The 17,172-nt window shown below is 41.1% G+C and overlaps 1 protein-coding gene and 1 long non-coding RNA gene across 3 annotated transcripts; one reads left to right on the forward strand and one right to left on the reverse strand.

Annotated features, from left to right (window-relative positions):
* Positions 1-1,076: 1,076 nt before the first annotated feature.
* Positions 1,077-15,425, reverse strand: comp (cartilage oligomeric matrix protein). Of its 2 annotated transcripts, XM_086115525.1 has the most exons (19): positions 15,190-15,425; positions 13,589-13,662; positions 13,269-13,320; positions 12,501-12,649; positions 11,780-11,917; positions 9,783-9,860; positions 9,459-9,611; positions 8,500-8,604; positions 7,513-7,620; positions 7,165-7,324; positions 6,934-7,052; positions 6,254-6,306; positions 5,988-6,181; positions 5,746-5,924; positions 5,415-5,463; positions 4,342-4,538; positions 2,872-3,044; positions 2,630-2,769; positions 1,077-2,279 (listed from the first exon to the last, which is right to left on the reverse strand). In XM_086115525.1, the coding sequence occupies exons 1-19, from the start codon at positions 15,308-15,310 to the stop codon at positions 2,221-2,223; spliced, it is 2,301 nt and encodes a 766-aa protein (XP_085971651.1). In that variant the 5' UTR covers positions 15,311-15,425; the 3' UTR covers positions 1,077-2,220. The 2 variants fall into 2 exon arrangements, with proteins under 2 accessions (XP_085971651.1, XP_085971652.1); XM_086115526.1 differs by lacking the exon at positions 13,589-13,662 and having other exon boundaries at positions 15,190-15,323.
* LOC147202137 (uncharacterized) lies at positions 7,777-11,507 on the forward strand. Its single transcript, XR_015101367.1, has 3 exons — positions 7,777-8,036; positions 8,486-8,610; positions 11,417-11,507. It is a non-coding gene; the product is annotated as an uncharacterized LOC147202137 (long non-coding RNA).
* Positions 15,426-17,172: the final 1,747 nt, after the last annotated feature.

The following is a 17,172-nucleotide window of genomic DNA, read 5'->3' on the forward strand; positions in this document are numbered from 1 at the left end:
AATTCCACATACCGGTAAATCTTTTAATAAGTAGTCCCGCAGGTCCTTGAATGGCGTATAAATTGAATCGACCTTTAACCTCTCATAGTCATCAGGGACGTGCTGGGACCAAAATTAAGCGCGTGAATTGTCATTGTGCTGAAACATAATCATTGAAGGAAAAAGGCGGATGACATTTGATGGCCAGGACTGGCCCAGAAATACACTGGCCGTTCAGGAATTTAGATATATATATATTTTTTCCGAAATTCCTGATCATGAGTGACTGGAGCTGTTTTTTTTTTTTTTTTGCCAGCACAAACAGAATGTTTGACAGAGTTCCAAGTAGTAGAATTGATTTCTAGAAGTCAACAAAGTCTTTTGGAGCCGATTCCAAACAACTGCAATTTCCGAGCTCATACAATTCACCTAACTGTAAGCAACTGTATTTGGATGTGTCTCGGCTTTACCCAGTAGGGCCAATGTGCTTACCCTCAGATCACAGCAAATTACTTTGGATGTCCAGGACCCACCAAGGTTCAAGCCTGTCCTGATCTGTAAACTACTGGAACACTAGTGAAGCTAGTTTTATGGACCAAGAAAGAAGCCTCAGATGTGAAATTGGCAACTTTCAAGCTTTGGATGTTGGAGGAGTCACTCCCACCACCCTGGTGGTAGCAATCATGCTCTTGGGAACGCCCGTGGGAGCCTACCGGTGCAATACGCAACGTGGATGGCATTATAATTTCAGAAAAGACGACTTCCATTTTCATTTTACAAGATCACATCAAATTGAAGCAGATTCACCTTAAGCTTTTGGATGATTGGAACCCGGTCATTCTAGGATCAGAGGTTTAAGGGTAAGAGGCAAGATGAACTTCACTGTTTTGCGCATTAAATGCTTTTTTCTCCCACATTTAAGAAAGAAGCTTTCCCAATTTTTAGGTAAGTTTCTGATAAAACCCATTTCTGATAAAGTTTAATTCAATTTTGAGCCGCAGCAAAAGAGAAATGGATTAGATTCATCAAATTGTTTCATCACTCCAATTTCTGGGGGCAAACGCCTCATTTTGACACAGCAGCACCTCTACAGACACATGTATAACAGCAAGCATTTTTTTCTGTCACCCTGGATTTATTTTGGGGACTTTTCTTTGGAATGCAATGCACAACATATAAAACACATAAACAGATGTTGACCTCTGAATACTTTGAATTACTAATATGTAAAATCCTCTCCGCTCTGCTATCTCTCTTTGTATAGCATTTATAATGGTAATCAACATGCAGTCACTTCATTTGTACGTAGTAGTACTTGGCTTTGATATTAGCACGTGTGTAGGACACAACAGCTAGCTTCTCCTATTTAAACAGAAGAACGTGGTCTTTATCTCTCAGTGGTCAGTCTGACCACATGAAATGTTTCCTGGCTTGAGAAAATATCAGTTAATCCCCGCCGAACAACATTAGCACTTAGCCTTGATTAAATGCAGCAAAAAATGAGAAATGTTATGATAATGTGTTGGTATAGAATGGTACAAGTTATATGTGCAACGTGCTCTTTGCCGATAGCGAGCTAAAATATATCTATATTCGCTTTCATTTTAGGGGTGCAAACATCCCTGAAAAATGAGCTAGACATTCAATTTATTAAATACGGACTGTGCTTAAAAGGGTGGTCCATGCCAGTGAATTGTCCAATTTGAATTAACACTACCAATTCTGGCAAGAAGTGTTAAATAGTCAAACATTGACCCAGAATGATGCCAGCTGTGACAAAGTGAAACGTGCAGGGACATTTTATCAAATGTGAATGGGGGGGTGGGGGGGGGGGGGGGGTACTGTACAGTGTGTGTATGTTAAAGCACTCAACTTTAAAAAAAAAAGAGGACATTCCTTTGATGGATGTGCAGAAACGTGGGACCATAACTGGAGTGTTTGACCAAATAACTGCCAAACTTGACAGTTAATACATGAATTTTGAAAATTGCAGCAACTTCAAATGAAATTCTATCAACGGTTACCTGCAGACTCCATGCATCATTTAACAAGGAAACGATTTCATTCTGATGTGGCAGTTTGCTTAAATTGTAAACCAAAACAAGCTAAAAAAAAAATACATATTTTGTCGAATTTCCATTTGTGTTTTCATCTGCTGGGAATCTTCTGATGAGTGTAAACCAGTCCGAGATCGGAATGAATATTATTGGCACTCTTTGAAGGGCTCGTGGGTCATTTCCTTCAGGCCACCAGCTGAACATGCTGCACACGATAAGTGTCGAAGTCTTCTGGTAACGTGTCTGGAGACAGAAATACCCATTTATTTTTTTGCTGCTTGGACACTAGTTTTCCTGTCTAAATGAACCGCTGTCTTTCTGATAAAGAATAGAAGACTCGCACGGGTCATACAAGTTTGCCTTTCCTACCATCATGAGAGACCTGAGCGTAAACCATAGTTCAGCAAACCTCAAACGACTAACTCTACTTTTTTGGGGGGCGGGGGGCTGCGTTTTGTAAGCAGGAATTTGCAAGTCCTGACCTCAAGACAATCACACACCTTTGGTCAAACCTAACTCAAAATAAATGTTCTTCTGGGTTGATAGATGAAAGAAAACACAGTCACACTTGGGAGGAAAAACGGGTTGCTCACCATTGCAGCGATAACGCAGGTTGGCCCAGATGATGTTCTCCTGGGAGAAGCAGAAAACTCCAAGTCGACCTCCCCTCATGGTGGTGTCTATAATGACACCTGTGTCTGCTACCAACTGAGGACCCTCATAGAAGCGAACCCTGTACCCCAAAAGAGCAAAGAACGAATATTTTTGGTGTGGAAAAAGTGGCATGTAGAAGTGCGAGAGACTATTTGGTTTCAGCTTGTCGCGAGCACTCTACCTGATGTATCCATCAGCGGGTCGGTGCTGGAGGAACCAGCGATAAGACGTCTTGTCCTTCCAGCCAACATTGCGAGCATCTTTCCACAGCAGCTTCACCTGGTCGCTAGTGTCACCGGTGTGCCACAGGGCATTCCTCAGGTTCTCACCAGGGCCCGTGTTGGACTTGACAGCCTTTCCAAATCCACACATGAAAATGTCAGCCCTGTGCATCTTATGAAAGTCCATATTGTCATCAAGTTGTTCATGGAATTTGAGAAAAATAGTATATAGCAGCGAAGCTCTGTTATAATATTTTCCAACATTGACATATGAGAGCCTAACATTGCATTCGGAGAGGGGATGGTGGCCGAACTAATTATTGTCATGATTATTAGATGGAACCAAGATGGCCACCCCGGTCGTGTGCTCTCAAGTATTGTCTTTGTTTTTTGTCATTGTTGTTTGTCTTTGGTTACCCTACCCCACTTCCGTACAAAGTACATGTGGGAACATTTGCGAAGCAACAGGGAGTGTACTCGGAAGATTTAGTCACAAATCCACAGTTTTGGGGAGATATTAACCAGAGTTGTAGCAGGTCAGTATGGCGCATGGTGGAGATGTAGACGGCAACTCTGAAACGTGGCAGCTTGCTGGTGAAGTTACGTCAACCACTTCCATTGATTTGTCTTATAAATCTCCCTGTCCAACAAAATGGACGAGCTTCTTCTCCTCACAAGGGTCAGCGAAGACTTTGTGTGTTCTGCCACTCTCTGCTTTACTGAATCTTGGCTCAGTGATTGAATCCCAGATGCCATATGCCACAACTGCCTGGCTTCCAAAAATATCAATGTGCAAAACTTTATTTCTGTTAATTCTCCACATCTGTTCACATTATCCAAATGAGAACATCTACAATAGTCTTGGACAGGGCTCCGGACTGCCCCTAAATGGCGACATTTTGCTCCTAAAATTTGAGACAGTGCAACTAAAATTTGCATCTACTCGTGCCTGTCCAACGAAAAAATTGCAGAATTCTTTTTAACTACTATTCTTGAATATTTTTTGTTGCTGACAAATCTCTGCTCCACGCTACAGACCATTTATACAGTAAAGTGAAAATTAGTGTAGTGAATATTGACTTTGCAGGTTGAATTATAGTGTGCCCCTAAATTGTCTCCTTGCGCCCCCAAAATTTCAGATTAGGGGCCACCAAGATGGGCAGATGCAATGTGGTGATTTTGTCATGAGCTTCTCAGTTGGGAGGATATTATGTAACACTTTATTGGCAAAAGTAGTCCCTCACCTGCCTTGATTTGCATATGAACTTGAGTGACAACCCATTCTTAATGCATTTAATGTGATGCATACATGGAAATGTCCCTTCAGTGCATTTAATGTGATGTCGGTCCACCCAGTTAAAGCCAATTTATGGCAATATAGTGTAGAAATTGAGCAGTCCCATGAAAAATGAGGCCTTTCCGCTGATTACCTTCAGTTGGATCCCCGGTTCTGCCACAGCTCTGAATGGGTTGGCCTGCCAGTAGATCTGCTCCACCTGCTTCCACATCACCACATAGAAACTGGAGCTGTCCTGATACCCGAAAATAAATCCTGCATAGTCGTCGTCTGTCACCGTGTTGACATGAAATGTCCCTTCAAAATCGACACCACTAAAAGCAGTGTAACCTGGGAAGGAAAAGGTGCTGCTTTACCATTCAGCATCGAGTCCCCTGACATATTGTTTAGTATGTGCAATGAGGGGAGATAAAGTGCACAAAATGTATTCATCACACATTAATATCTCAGCCAAGAGCATTTTACGTTATGAGGCTTTTCAAAAAATATCTTATTATTTACATTCTTCTACATCTGTTCGTAAAAAATGCATGGATCTGTGACGAAATCCAGATGTGCAGGATCTATGAAGCTCTTAAGATTTTTTGACAGTGCATCCTTTCCTTCTGTCCTACAAATGCAAAAGTCAGTCCAAATATTTAAATAAGCCTAAATCAATTCTTTCATTTCAATTGACAGTAAAATTCCACCAAAGGATCGGCATTATGTCTTTTTAGATCAAGATAAAGCGACAGGGGACTCCGAGAAGAACTGTAGTTACTGCATGAGGAAGTCCGGAGTGGCAGAGAAATATCGTACAGGACATGTGAGATTAGCAGAACAGTGGTGAAGTGTGCTGTAGGTTTGACAGAGGAGTTTAAGGTGGAGGTAGGACTGCATCAGGGATCAACTCTAAGCCCCTTCCTCCTTCCAGCAAAGTTTCGTTTTTTTTGAGAGACGAAGTTAGAGAGAGCAGATTTTGATGGCTTTGGCACATCCAGAGTAAAGGTAATGACTATAATGGTGGAAGGATGATGAGGATAGAGTTGTCAGGCAAGAAATCTAGAGGAAGCCCGAAGAGAAGGTTGATAGATGTGGTGAGGGAAGGCATGGACGCCTTTGGTGTTAAAGAAAGGGATGCAGAAGATAGACTTACATAGAAAAAGATGATGTCCCATAGCGACCCCTTAATGGGACAAACCGAAAATTAAAAGAAAAAAGTCATACCAACGGCCAACCCAGGATCACTATTCATTGTCTGGACAATCTCTCTGCCCTGCACAGTCATCGAAGAAAAATAATTAATTGGGTACATTGTTGGACTTCCAGCACTTCATTATTGAAAGCAAATTGGAATGAAACAATGATGTCATATTACGGTAGAATATTTAGCGTAAAAAATGTAAAGCCTCAGAACTATGCCAAGAAGAATGAGCTGTACATCTGAAGCTCATTTCATGATTAAATAAAAAAAAAAAAAAGTAGTTATCTTAACTCTTGTATGTAATTGCATCCTCCAAAATAGTGAACAGTATGTATGAAATGAAATGAAATTGACCTGATCCAGCACCACCCAGTTGGGGTCAATCTGAGCATCACCCTCTGGATCTAAAACCACGGTCTGATACTCCCTGAAGTCAGTGAGTGTGACCTCAGCGTTTTCCGGACAAACGTCGATGGTGTCAATGATGGTGTCGTTGTCGAAATCTCTCTCACACACATTGCCAATGCCATTGCCTGGAAGCATACATGGAAACAGATGTGAATGGGAATGATTTATTCACCTGCAGCAATCCCTACCATCAGAATCCTCCTGCAGGGGGTTCGGGATTAAACGGCAGTTATCAGGACCCGGTGGCAGTAGGTCCGGAATGCCATCGTCATCATCGTCATCATCACACTCATCTCCTTTGCCGTCTTTGTCGGTATCTAGCTGGGAGCTGTTGATGACAGCTGGGCAGTTGTCTCGGGAGTCTTGGTGACCGTCGCCATCACTGCGGGAGATAGTCTTTGATTGACCCGTGCAGGGTGTTGGTCGCATTATGTGTCATTTTATCTCACTGTACCTGTCTTTGTTAGTGTCGCAAGGGTCTCCGATTAGGTCGTTATCCGCATCAGACTGGGAAGCAGGAGGTGGTTTCATGTTTACAACAGAAACCGCTGTTTAGGAGAGCTTGTCATGGAAGTTCAAACACTCTCATGGCTTTCTACCAGCCTATTTAAATGTCATGTATGAAAAGTACTAGTGGTATCGGAATTCGGTATCTGTGAGTGCTCAATAGTCTCCAAAAGTGGTCAAGTCAAGAGTGAACACAAAAGTGGTATCGAACAACCCTCGCTTTTACAGTATTCTTACAGATTCCCTTGCATTTGGGAGAAGAGAGCGACAGTTGCTGATTCACTTTTCAGCCGTTTATGATTGAGTGCCTTGCACAGACACTTGCTCAGACTCGCTCAAGCCAATCCACCAGGCGCCGCCCCTTAAAGGCACATGCATGAATCGCACACAAACACTCCATTATGTTCACTCTTTTCTGTACATTTTATGCCTTTTTGTGTTCAAATAATTTGACGATGTGATTCACATCGAAAAGAAAGAACATGCAAAGCTTTTATTCCTCCAGAGCCGAGCCTAAAATGCCCTCATGCCAAGACATCTGAATCAGTCGACACAAACGTACACCAGCGTAACAGACAGATGAACAGGTTTTAATGCTGCCAAGTATATGTTAAAGAGCTGTCTGACCTGGTCTGGGTTGGGAACGTACGGACAGCTATCACAGGCGTCTCCAACGTTGTCTCTATCGCGATCTATTTGGTCAGCATTAGGAACTCTTTTGCAGTTATCCAAGTAATTAGGGATTCCTGAAAAAAAAATGCATGCAGTGTCATATATAGGATCTTCCTATATCCTTTAACGCTGTGACAATAACTTTGCAACCACAAGTCTTCTGAGTTCAGCATGACACATACTAACCGTCCCCATCGATATCTTCATCACATTCATCCCCAAATTTGTCCACATCGGTGTCCTTTTGGTCATTGTTTTTGACAGCACGGCAGTTGTCGCAAGCGTCGCCGAAGTCATCTTCGTCGATGTTCCTTTGATCCACGTTGGGAACAAGCACGCAGTTGTCCTATAGGCAAGCACTTGTTGATTTTCAGGATCTCGACTCGTGGGCAAAGGACCATATTTGGTAACTGGCTCGGTTGTACTGTAATAAAACTGCAAAATTTCTCCCGCCCCAAGCGGCCAAGAAAAATAATCTAAGTCGTGAAAGTGTGTGTGCGCGCGCGTGTGTGTGTGTGTGTGTGTATAAAGAACCTGTGTGTTGGGGATCCCATCACCATCTGCATCTTCATCACAGGCATCTCCAATTCCATCACGATCAGCATCCTCTTGACCAGAGTTGGGCACTGTGAGACAATTGTCCTGTTCAAAAAAAAAAAAAATGGTGAGGAACTCCATTTTCTATGGAAACATACCAGAGCTATATTAGCATATTTTTGAGAGGGTTTGGGGTTTATATGTTTATCGATATATATTCATTCATTCATTCATTTTCCAATCCGCTTATCCTCAGAAGGGTCGCAGGGGGTGCCTGAGCCTATCCCAGCTGTCTTCAGGCAGTCGGCGGGGGACACCCTGAACCGGTTGCCAGCAGAGACGAACAACCATCCACGCTCACACTCACACCTAGGGACAATTTGGAGTCTTCAATCAGCCTGCCATGCATTCCTCACATTTTGGAATGTGGGAGGAAACCGGAGTACCCGGAGAAAACCCACACAGGCCCGGGGAGAACATGCAAACTCCACACAGGGAGGCCGGAGCTGGAATTGAACCCGGTATGTCTGAACTGTGAGGTCGACACGCTAACCACTGGGCCACCGGACCGCACTATATATATATATATATATATATATATATATATATATATATATATATATATATATATATATATATATATATACTGTATCTATATACTGTATATATATAGATATATAGATATACTGTATCTATATACTGTATATATATAGATATATAGATATCGATATAGATATATAGATATATATACATACAGAGAGAGAGAGAGTTTTCAATGCATTTCAATATTTTATTGCATTTTAATTGACGGCAATTATACACTGATTTCCACTCTTCACTGATTTCCACTTTTCACAAGCTGGACTGTTTTCTCTCTGTGTGAATAGCGGGGTTCCACCGCACATCACATTGAGTACCTATCAGTGCAACTTGAGAATGTAACCCTGCCTCCATATCATTCATTTCCTAGTGCCTGTGACTCACCTTGGCACAGTTCCTCTCAGCACAGTCCAACTTCTCATCTGGGAAACCATCAATATCGATGTCAGGTCCACACAGGAAACCATTGCCAGCCCATCCAACTCCACACTGAAAGTATGTCAAGCCTTTTATGGGCCACACTGTTTTCAATGGCCCAGTGTTACTGCTGTTTAAACTCAAGCTCTTCCATTCACAATAGCTCGAATTTAGATCACGTCTTTAAGTCAAGCCATGCCAAATGAAGTTGTGTTTCAACATTTCTGCCTTGACACAATTACAGAGGTATTAATTTAGCAGTATTATATATACAGTACTGTATATTGCTGTGGATTTATTTGCACTATAAGAACTGAATCATACTGAGAGAGGCTGAAAAAGAAATGCAGATGCACTAGTTATGGTCAGCAACACAGTTTATCCCACAAGGCGTGCTCAAATCGTGATATCTTTGTGTGAATGCAGTTATTATAGTTATTCAACAAAACAATCAGGTTCCAAAACTAAATAAATTAATGTCCCTCCCTTGATCTCGCAAGTCCAGTTACCAAGCACACATGTATGCAATTAACTCGTTCTGCCCAGCCCACTTACTTTGTACAACAGCAGGAGGTAATTTATTTGGTTGTGTTTGACTAAATATCTACCAAATCTATTTCCATCAAACGTGGTGGATAATGAGGTCCCAGATCCTGAAGTGCCAAAGGTACTCATTTGCTTTACTTGTATAGAAGTACAAGTATGTGTGAAGAAAAAAAAGTCTCTGGTAAAAGCATCAGTCCTGATTCAACTTTTTTCCTTCAGTAAAATGTTCTTAGTGTACTTCAAATTTTGACTTTTTGATATGGCGCTCAGACTGCATCTCATTGACTTAGGTGTACCTAATGGAGTGTGAGCTGAGGGCATCGGCTGAGTGTAAATATGATTCACAGTGTTGCGTCAAAAGAAGAAGAAAGTGGAATTACTTGACATTCAATCTTTCCATCTCGATGGATGGAGCACTCTGCGTTGGCGTGACAAGGGCTCGGCTGGCCGTTGCCACACGCTCTCTCGGGCCTGCAACCCTGTCGCTGGTCACCCACGTAACCCCTTTTACAAGGGCCACATCTGAAGGATCCCTGACAGATGAAGCATCGCGTCAGCCATTAGTCTTGATGATCTAACAGCGGCAAACTGTGCATTTCGTATCTGGGCCTTCCGTTGGTAGTTTTTTTACTTTTTACTTCAAGCCAACAACACTTGACACATATTTTTGATTTGGACCGAGGTTTCACAGAATCCATACTTACTGGAGTATTCAGACAGATGGAATTCTCAACACAGCCGCCATTTGTGCGGATGTCACATTCGTCAATGTCCTTGCACACCTTCGTAAGACAAACAACCACAGCGTAAAACATTTCAGAAGATTTTACAGTGATCCTTATCTCAAAACAACCACAAACTCTTAGGGATTATATTGAATACTTTAAGTTGCCCATTCCTGATCGAGAGTCTTCAATGAATTTATCACGCATATTCCGGGAATGTGGAATGTGGTCTGAGTATGCACAGAAAACCCACACAAGCAGTGGGGGGGAAGCAGACTAACTCCATTCTGTGAGTTTAGTGTACAAAGTACTCTGTCCTTGTGCCGTGTTGTATCATACAGTAAATGAAATTAATGAACTTTTTTACAATATTCTAATGTACGGTCATGCTCCTTTCTAAAATAATGAGTACATCCCAGACTAAATTTTGGGCATACTCAGACATACTCAAGTTGTTATAAAATACTTTAATTTCAATGCAATACTTGACTGTAAATGTTTACATCAGGGGTCGGCAACCCAAAATGTTGAAAGAGCCATATCGGACAAAAAACTAAAAACAAATACAGGTATGTCTGGAGCTGCAAAAAAATAAAAGCCTTCTATAAAACTTACAATGAAGGAAACACATGCTGTATGTACTGGACTGTCTCAGAATTGTTTATTTATTCCTCTGTTGTATATTCACAAACACCCCCATAGACTTTATTTTGTGATGTCCTATTGATGCATTATTTCCGGGTTGAGTGAACTTTGGCGCGTCTAGCTGCCGCTGCTCACCCGCAATTTATGTATTTATTAATTTATTTATCGCGTTTATCACGGTTTACTGTCGTTTCTACGGTTTACTCTCGTCATTGGAGAAACCCTACACTCCTGTCGCAATTCGTTGTGGTTTTGGACCGTCGGTCATTGCATGGTTGTCCTCGGTCGCGCTGTCGCGCCGTCCTGCCTGCTCGGCTGTTGGACGGTGCCCCGTGCCTTCTCCACCCCTATGCGCCCTGTGGTGGGGGTCGACGGGGCCTGTGTCTGGTCTATGCTGCTGTGGACCGTCCTATCGCTCCTCCGTCTGCCCGTGGGGGGACAGCTGCGGTGCTCGGTGGCGGTGCTTCTTGGGCTCCGCTTCCGGTGGTCGGGCTCCCTGCCTGCGCCGCACCGCTTCCCGTGCTCGCTCCTCGTCCTTCCTGGAGGTGCGTCCGCCGCGGATCTCGTCGGGGCTTCCACCTATTTGGCTCCAGGGGCATCACCTCCTTTTGGTCGTCCTCCCGCCGGCCACGCAGAGACAACGGCAGAAACGGCGGCCGATCCACGGACCACGGCGTGTTGGCTGGCCTGGCTGGGTCGGCTAGTGCTCCTCGCGACGGCGATGTTGCCGGCGTCAACTATTTAAAATCGCTATTTAAAATCGCATATTCAGTTTAAATTCATCTCTCCTTTTATTATTTATACTTTTATCTGTGGTTTTATTGTTCTTGTTTTGATTGTAAAATGTCCTTGAGTGTTTTGAAAGGTGCTTATAAATGAAATGTATTATTATTATTATTTTTATTATTTATTTTTTTTGTGCTTTTCTTCGTGCCAGTGAAGTGATCATGAATTTCCGTTTTTCGCAGGCTGTCTTTAAACACCTCTTGAGTCGAACGAGAAGAGCGAAGGCACGGAGTCGGACGCAGACGTGTTTGTGTTTGTCGAGACTGTTAAAAGCATAAATAAAGTGTATGTTTTAAAAAACCAACACCACAGCTCTCCTTTTTTCGGACCTGCAACATGTAGGTCTATTTATTTGAGATATATTAGCCTACTATCAAATCTTTTTCCATTTTCAAACATTTTTATAAAGCTCCAGGGAGCCACTAGATGTCGCTAATGAGCCGCATGCGGCTCTGGAGCCGCGTGTTGCCGACCCCCGGTTTACATGATTGGCTAAAAATCAATACCAAACCACAATGAATACGCTATGTTGCAATATAGTTTACCTGCTTGTTGGCAGTGGCGTAAGCGATGCTGACGCCGTGTACCTGAGGTCCGCTGTATCCCGACGGACACGGACCACAGTGGAACCCCGGCAAAGTATTGATGCACCGCACACCCCTGTGGCACGGTATCACAGAACACTGTCGACGACAATAATACAGCAGTTGTCCAAATTTCAAGACAATTGAAAATATGTGGCTATCTTGAGCATTTGATTGCTCGTACACCACACTCCAAAATCCTGAGTCGTTTTCTTAACCCACTTGATAGGTAGCTGTGGATTTTGAGCAGATAAGGTTGATTTTGAAGATTAGATTTGGGCAGGCTATAGCTGAAGTTGGTCAACATTTTGGACGGTTTTGATGTGGACTGAATGACGGTGGGTGGGTAAGGATGGGGAGTAGGTGGGCTTTACTTGACCTCAGCACTGTCAACACCACCGAAGGGGGGAAAAAAAATCCCACAGACACATGGAAACATCTTGGACAAATTCTTGCCAGATGTATGGAAGTTATTTTACCTGCAAATTGGAGACAACTCTGCATTTTCTTTAAGTTTCACTTCACGTAAGTGTCATGGCCAGGTGCATCTGGACCAAGGTATTGGGATACTTTTGTAGTCTAAGATACACACGCTACTTCCAACAAGTTTGGGAATACCTGGAGTTAAGCCAAGATCAGGATACATTTGATGGTTTTATGTTTACTCCTCAAGCCTGCATACCTCATCCACGTCAGTGCAGTGGGTGCCATTACCCTCCATGCCTCCCGGACAGGGGCCACAACTTGGACCACGAGGCGTCTCTATACACCTTACACCAGGGTAGCAGGGGTTGGGCACGCAGGAATGGCGAGGCATCCCCCTCCCCGTTCCTGCCGTGTCAAAGGGTCATGTGACTCGATCCCAAGAGCGCACTCGCAAAATCAAAACACTCCTCACAAAACGTTAGGGAAATTTGGGGTAAAATTATAGGATATCATTAAAACGCACGACATTTACAGTTGACAAATTTCAAGATGTAACAAATGTTCTTGTTTTTTAGGGATGAAAAAATTGTAATCCAAGACAACATTGCAATATTAAAATATTGAAATCAAAGTTTTAATGTGGGAAGAAAGTCATATTCAAAAGAATTAAATTTGAAAATATCACCATTCTCATAACATGACACTTCTCTATTCTCCCAAAAAAGGACTACATTCTCAAGAAATATGAGTTTTATCCCCCACAAACTACTTTATTCATGCAGGGATGCCAGATGTTATTCAATGATATATCACAATTGTATCAGGAATTTTAAATGTTCCACAGAAATAATTGGTCAATTATCTTTTGTTGGATATACATATAGTTATGCTCTTTCTACAATCATCTGATAATAATTGATTGCAAATTATTTTGTGACCCTCAAGCTATGACGCCGGTGAGTCTGGGGACCTCAGTTTGAGAACCACTGCTGGAGTGTGTTTAATACTGATCATGGTGACTCACCACAGGCATCACACTCCATCACCGTATTCTTGAGGAAAACCATCTCTTGAATCTGTAATAAGATAAGAATATACAAAGAGTCGGTTTTACAATTGTTGTGGAGATGGCGCTGTCGGCAACTTTTTTCATCAGTCCAATCCAAAGTTCTCAAACCAACCACAAATGTTTTCAGACATCCAATTTTTTTCTTTTTTTTAAACAAAACAAAACATTCCTGAGTGTTTTCTCCCATCTGTGTCAGTACAAATGTTTCATTTTCATTCAGTGAATCGAGTTTGATGTCAAGTGTAAAATGTTGTGTCAGGTGTGACATGCATTACCATTTGTTTCAGAAGCTCTTTTATCTCCGACAGGGCAAGGTTTGACATTTTAATTTGATTTATAATTTCACCATCTAAAATATGAAAGAAGAACAACAATGGTTAAATCTATTGTATGTATTTATTAGAAAACAATTGTGCTTATGTGCGCGCGTGCATGTGTGTGCGTACGTGTGAGGCGCACATGTTTTCCCTAACCGGGCTCTTAATAGCTGACATTCCAGAGGCACCACCTACGCAGTGACTACATTTTAAAGCGCAGACAGAAATCTACTGCGTGATTGATTCTGCAGATGCAGACATGATGCAAGATTTTTCTGAACGTTTTAATCCTGCAAGGAGCAGAAGATTGAACTGAAATTATGAACGACGTTAGCTGTCCGATTTGAATAGGAAATAGATGAAAAAGGGTTTTCTTCATTTTGTGTCTTGTTGTGTCCTCTGGCTGAAAGCTAACATGTTGGCTTGTTGTGTTTACAGATAGTAGCTTTATTTCTTTCTGTTACTTTATGTTTGCAAAACAAGATCTTGAAGCAGTTTTTTTGTTTGTTTTTTGACCCAGTGCTAACTAGCAAAATTGCGCTGTCCCACTTTGACTCGCATAATGTGTGACCCAATAAGTTAAGATGAATGACTTTCAAGTAATGAGCAAGCAAGGTAGATGACAGCCCGACACTCCCTTCCAAACAACATTTTTACAGAAAAACAATCTTTTGGTCTAACAACAAAATCTGAAGGCATGTGAAAGTCATGAAGCTCATCTCCCAGCGCAATTTGTTGTAGCTATTGGTAGCAACTACTGGCCCAACGACCCCAATGTCAGCTCTAACTACTTAACCTGTTCCCCCAGTATGTGTGAATAGCAGCAAATAGGTTCTTCTCGTTAGCAGCAACTCTATTTATTGAATGAATACGACTTCAGGGACACTGCAATATATTTATCTGTGAAATTCACTGTCAGAAAAAAAGGCACTGTTGGGAAGAGGGACCATATCCGTACCATTTTTTGTTGTTGTCCCTTTTGGGATTTTGTACCTTTTGTAGGCAATTATTTACTCGTAGGTGTGTACCTCTGAGGGTAATGCCCCAGTGACAAGCCACTGGACCCTTAAAGGTACAAATTGAACCTTTTTTTCTGACAGTGCACTGTACATCACATATTATTGTGGAATTAATACACCTTAATTGTTCTTATTTATGATCCATCTCGTTTATCATTGTACGTTTCTGACTACTAAAGAATTTTACAAATCACTTCAGCAAGCAGTGGCAATACATTTTCCCTTATTCAATGAGACACAACAAAAGGCTTATTTTGTCCCCATAACATGGTCCAATATGGTAATACGGTCATCATTTCGTATCAAGGTTAAGGCAGCAGTGGTTAACTTACGTCGAGACTTGTAATAATGTACTTCTGTTCTAATGCCTGGACAGTTAATAAATGTTTGATCCAAGAACTGATTCCCACCCCCAATTATATTTTCCTAAATACAATATATCTGTTTCCCACATTAATCGGTGTCATTTTTTATTCATGTTTCTAATGGTGCCCAAAGCCAAAACAACCAGCGCTTGTCAATCTAAAAGTGTTTTCTCACCTCTCTGTCCTGCAGCTTGTCCTTTGCAGAGCACACAGGTCAGCACCAGAAAACAAAACATGCTGCAGTGTGTGTGTCGCTCTCGTCTGCCTTCTTCAACCTTTCTGCAAACGTGCTTCATCGTGAGACTCACTATCTCCTCCCCCTGCTTTGGCTTTTATACCTCTATATCCTCCATAATAAAAAAATAAAAAATCAACAACAAAAAAAACCCAACAACAACACAACCACCACTTCCCCAGACCGTCATCCCCAACTGCAGCGCTCAGCCCCCTCTGCAGGAATGATAAGAAATTATATTTTGCAGGTTTTCGTGCACAACACACATCATGTTAAAGTTGTGTTGATGTCACATTGGGGATAGAGTTATGACAACATACTGTCAATAATTCTTCCTCAAATAATCCAACAATGTCAGGCAATGTGTAAAAAGCTAGCTAGGTTTAATGAGGGGTGGGAGAAAGATGGAAAATTTTCATACAATGCAGTGGATATAAAAAGTCTACACATCCATTTAAAAGCCATGTTTGTATTTGGGCCTGATTTAATCAGCAGATATTAGCTCTTAAATCAGATTTGGTTTGTTTGTTTATTGAACATAAAACATATACAATAATAATTTGACAGAAAATAAGGTAAGTAAAATAGTAAAAAGGAAAGAGAAATCAGTCATCATTCAACATGATTACATTATTATGTTCAAGGGAGTAGGAAGAAGTAAAGAACTTATCTAGTCCTACTCCATGTTATGTGTTTATATCTAATAAATCATTTTTATATCAATCAGAAAAGAAAGAAAGTCAGAAGAAAGAAGTCTCCATTAAGGCTCATGCTTTACCCTTAACCGTGATATTTTTACAACTTTTGGTTTGTATCGGGATTTTATACATACACACCCTGGCACTCTTGTGTCAATTTTCTCTTGTATTCATAATGGATATTTCCATACCTTTCTCTATTTATCAACTTAGTTCTGATTTATTATTATATTTATATTTATCATTATATTTAATGTTTAGAATTGATCATTTTAACTCTGATTGATGTAGGTTGTTTGTACTATTTTTTTGAATTTGTTTTTGAACTCAGCAAGCGATTTACTCATTTTCAGGTCCGTAACACCTTTGATAGATACACTTCTTTGCTTGATGTTTGTTCTTGTTTTGAGTTTTTTGAATAAGTTGGTACCTCTTAAATCATAGCTGCTTTCTCGAATTTCGAAAAACTTCTGAATGTTTTGGCAGAGCAGGTTATTGTGTGCTTTGTACATTAATTGGGCGATTTTAATGTCAACCAGGTCATAAAATTTCATCGTATTTAATTTGATATATAGTGGATTTGTGGGTTCCGTATATTTTGATCTATTAATAATTCGAATTGCTTTTTTTGTAGTTTTACAATAGGGAGTGTGTTTGTTTTGCAGGCATTTCCCCATATTTCCACACAGTAGGTCATATATGGTAATAATAATGACGAGTATAATGTGTACAAAGATCTCTTATTTAGTACTTCCTTGGCTTTGTAGAGGATCCCTACGGTTTTGGCTATTTTTCTTTTTACGTTATCGATATGTGGCTTCCAACATAGTTTTGAGTCTATTACTAATCCAAGAAACTTGGTTTCATACGCTCTATCTATCTCAATTGAGTTTACCATAATTTTAGCTTGGTGTTTGATTGGTCTTGTGCCAAAAACAATTAACTTCGATTTTTTCAGGTTAAGTGACAATTTATTTCTGTCGAACCAGTTTTTTAACTTGTTTAATTTGTTTTCTACGGTTGTCAGGAGCTGTTTCAGATTTATTCCAGAACAGTAGAAAGTTGTATCATCAGCAAATAGGACACATTTAAATTGTTTTGAGACCTTGCAGATATCATTTATATATAAGATGAATAGTTTTGGACCAAGCACTGACCCCTGAGGAACTCCATGAGTGATTTTCAGTTGATTCGTTTTTTTATTGTTGAGCTGCACGTACTGATA

This window comes from Hippocampus guttulatus, chromosome 7 (genome assembly GCF_054856545.1).
Source record: "Hippocampus guttulatus isolate MCC_2025c chromosome 7, RoL_Hgut_1.0, whole genome shotgun sequence".
In the NCBI taxonomy this organism is placed as follows: Eukaryota; Metazoa; Chordata; class Actinopteri; order Syngnathiformes; family Syngnathidae; genus Hippocampus; species Hippocampus guttulatus.

What these genes read in the sequence shown, in the direction of transcription:
- comp (XM_086115525.1), bottom strand. Translation starts at nt 15,310, where the DNA reads ATGAAGCACGTTTGCAGAAAGGTTGAAGAAGGCAGACGAGAGCGACAC. An exon ending in AAGAGCTTCTGAAACAAATG is followed by an intron (nt 13,321 to 13,588) that starts GTAATGCATGTC and finishes ATCTTATTACAG; the next exon opens with ATTCAAGAGATGGTTTTCCT. An exon ending in ACGTTCCCAACCCAGACCAG is followed by an intron (nt 6,307 to 6,933) that starts GTCAGACAGCTC and finishes CCTGCTTCCCAG; the next exon opens with TCTGATGCGGATAACGACCT.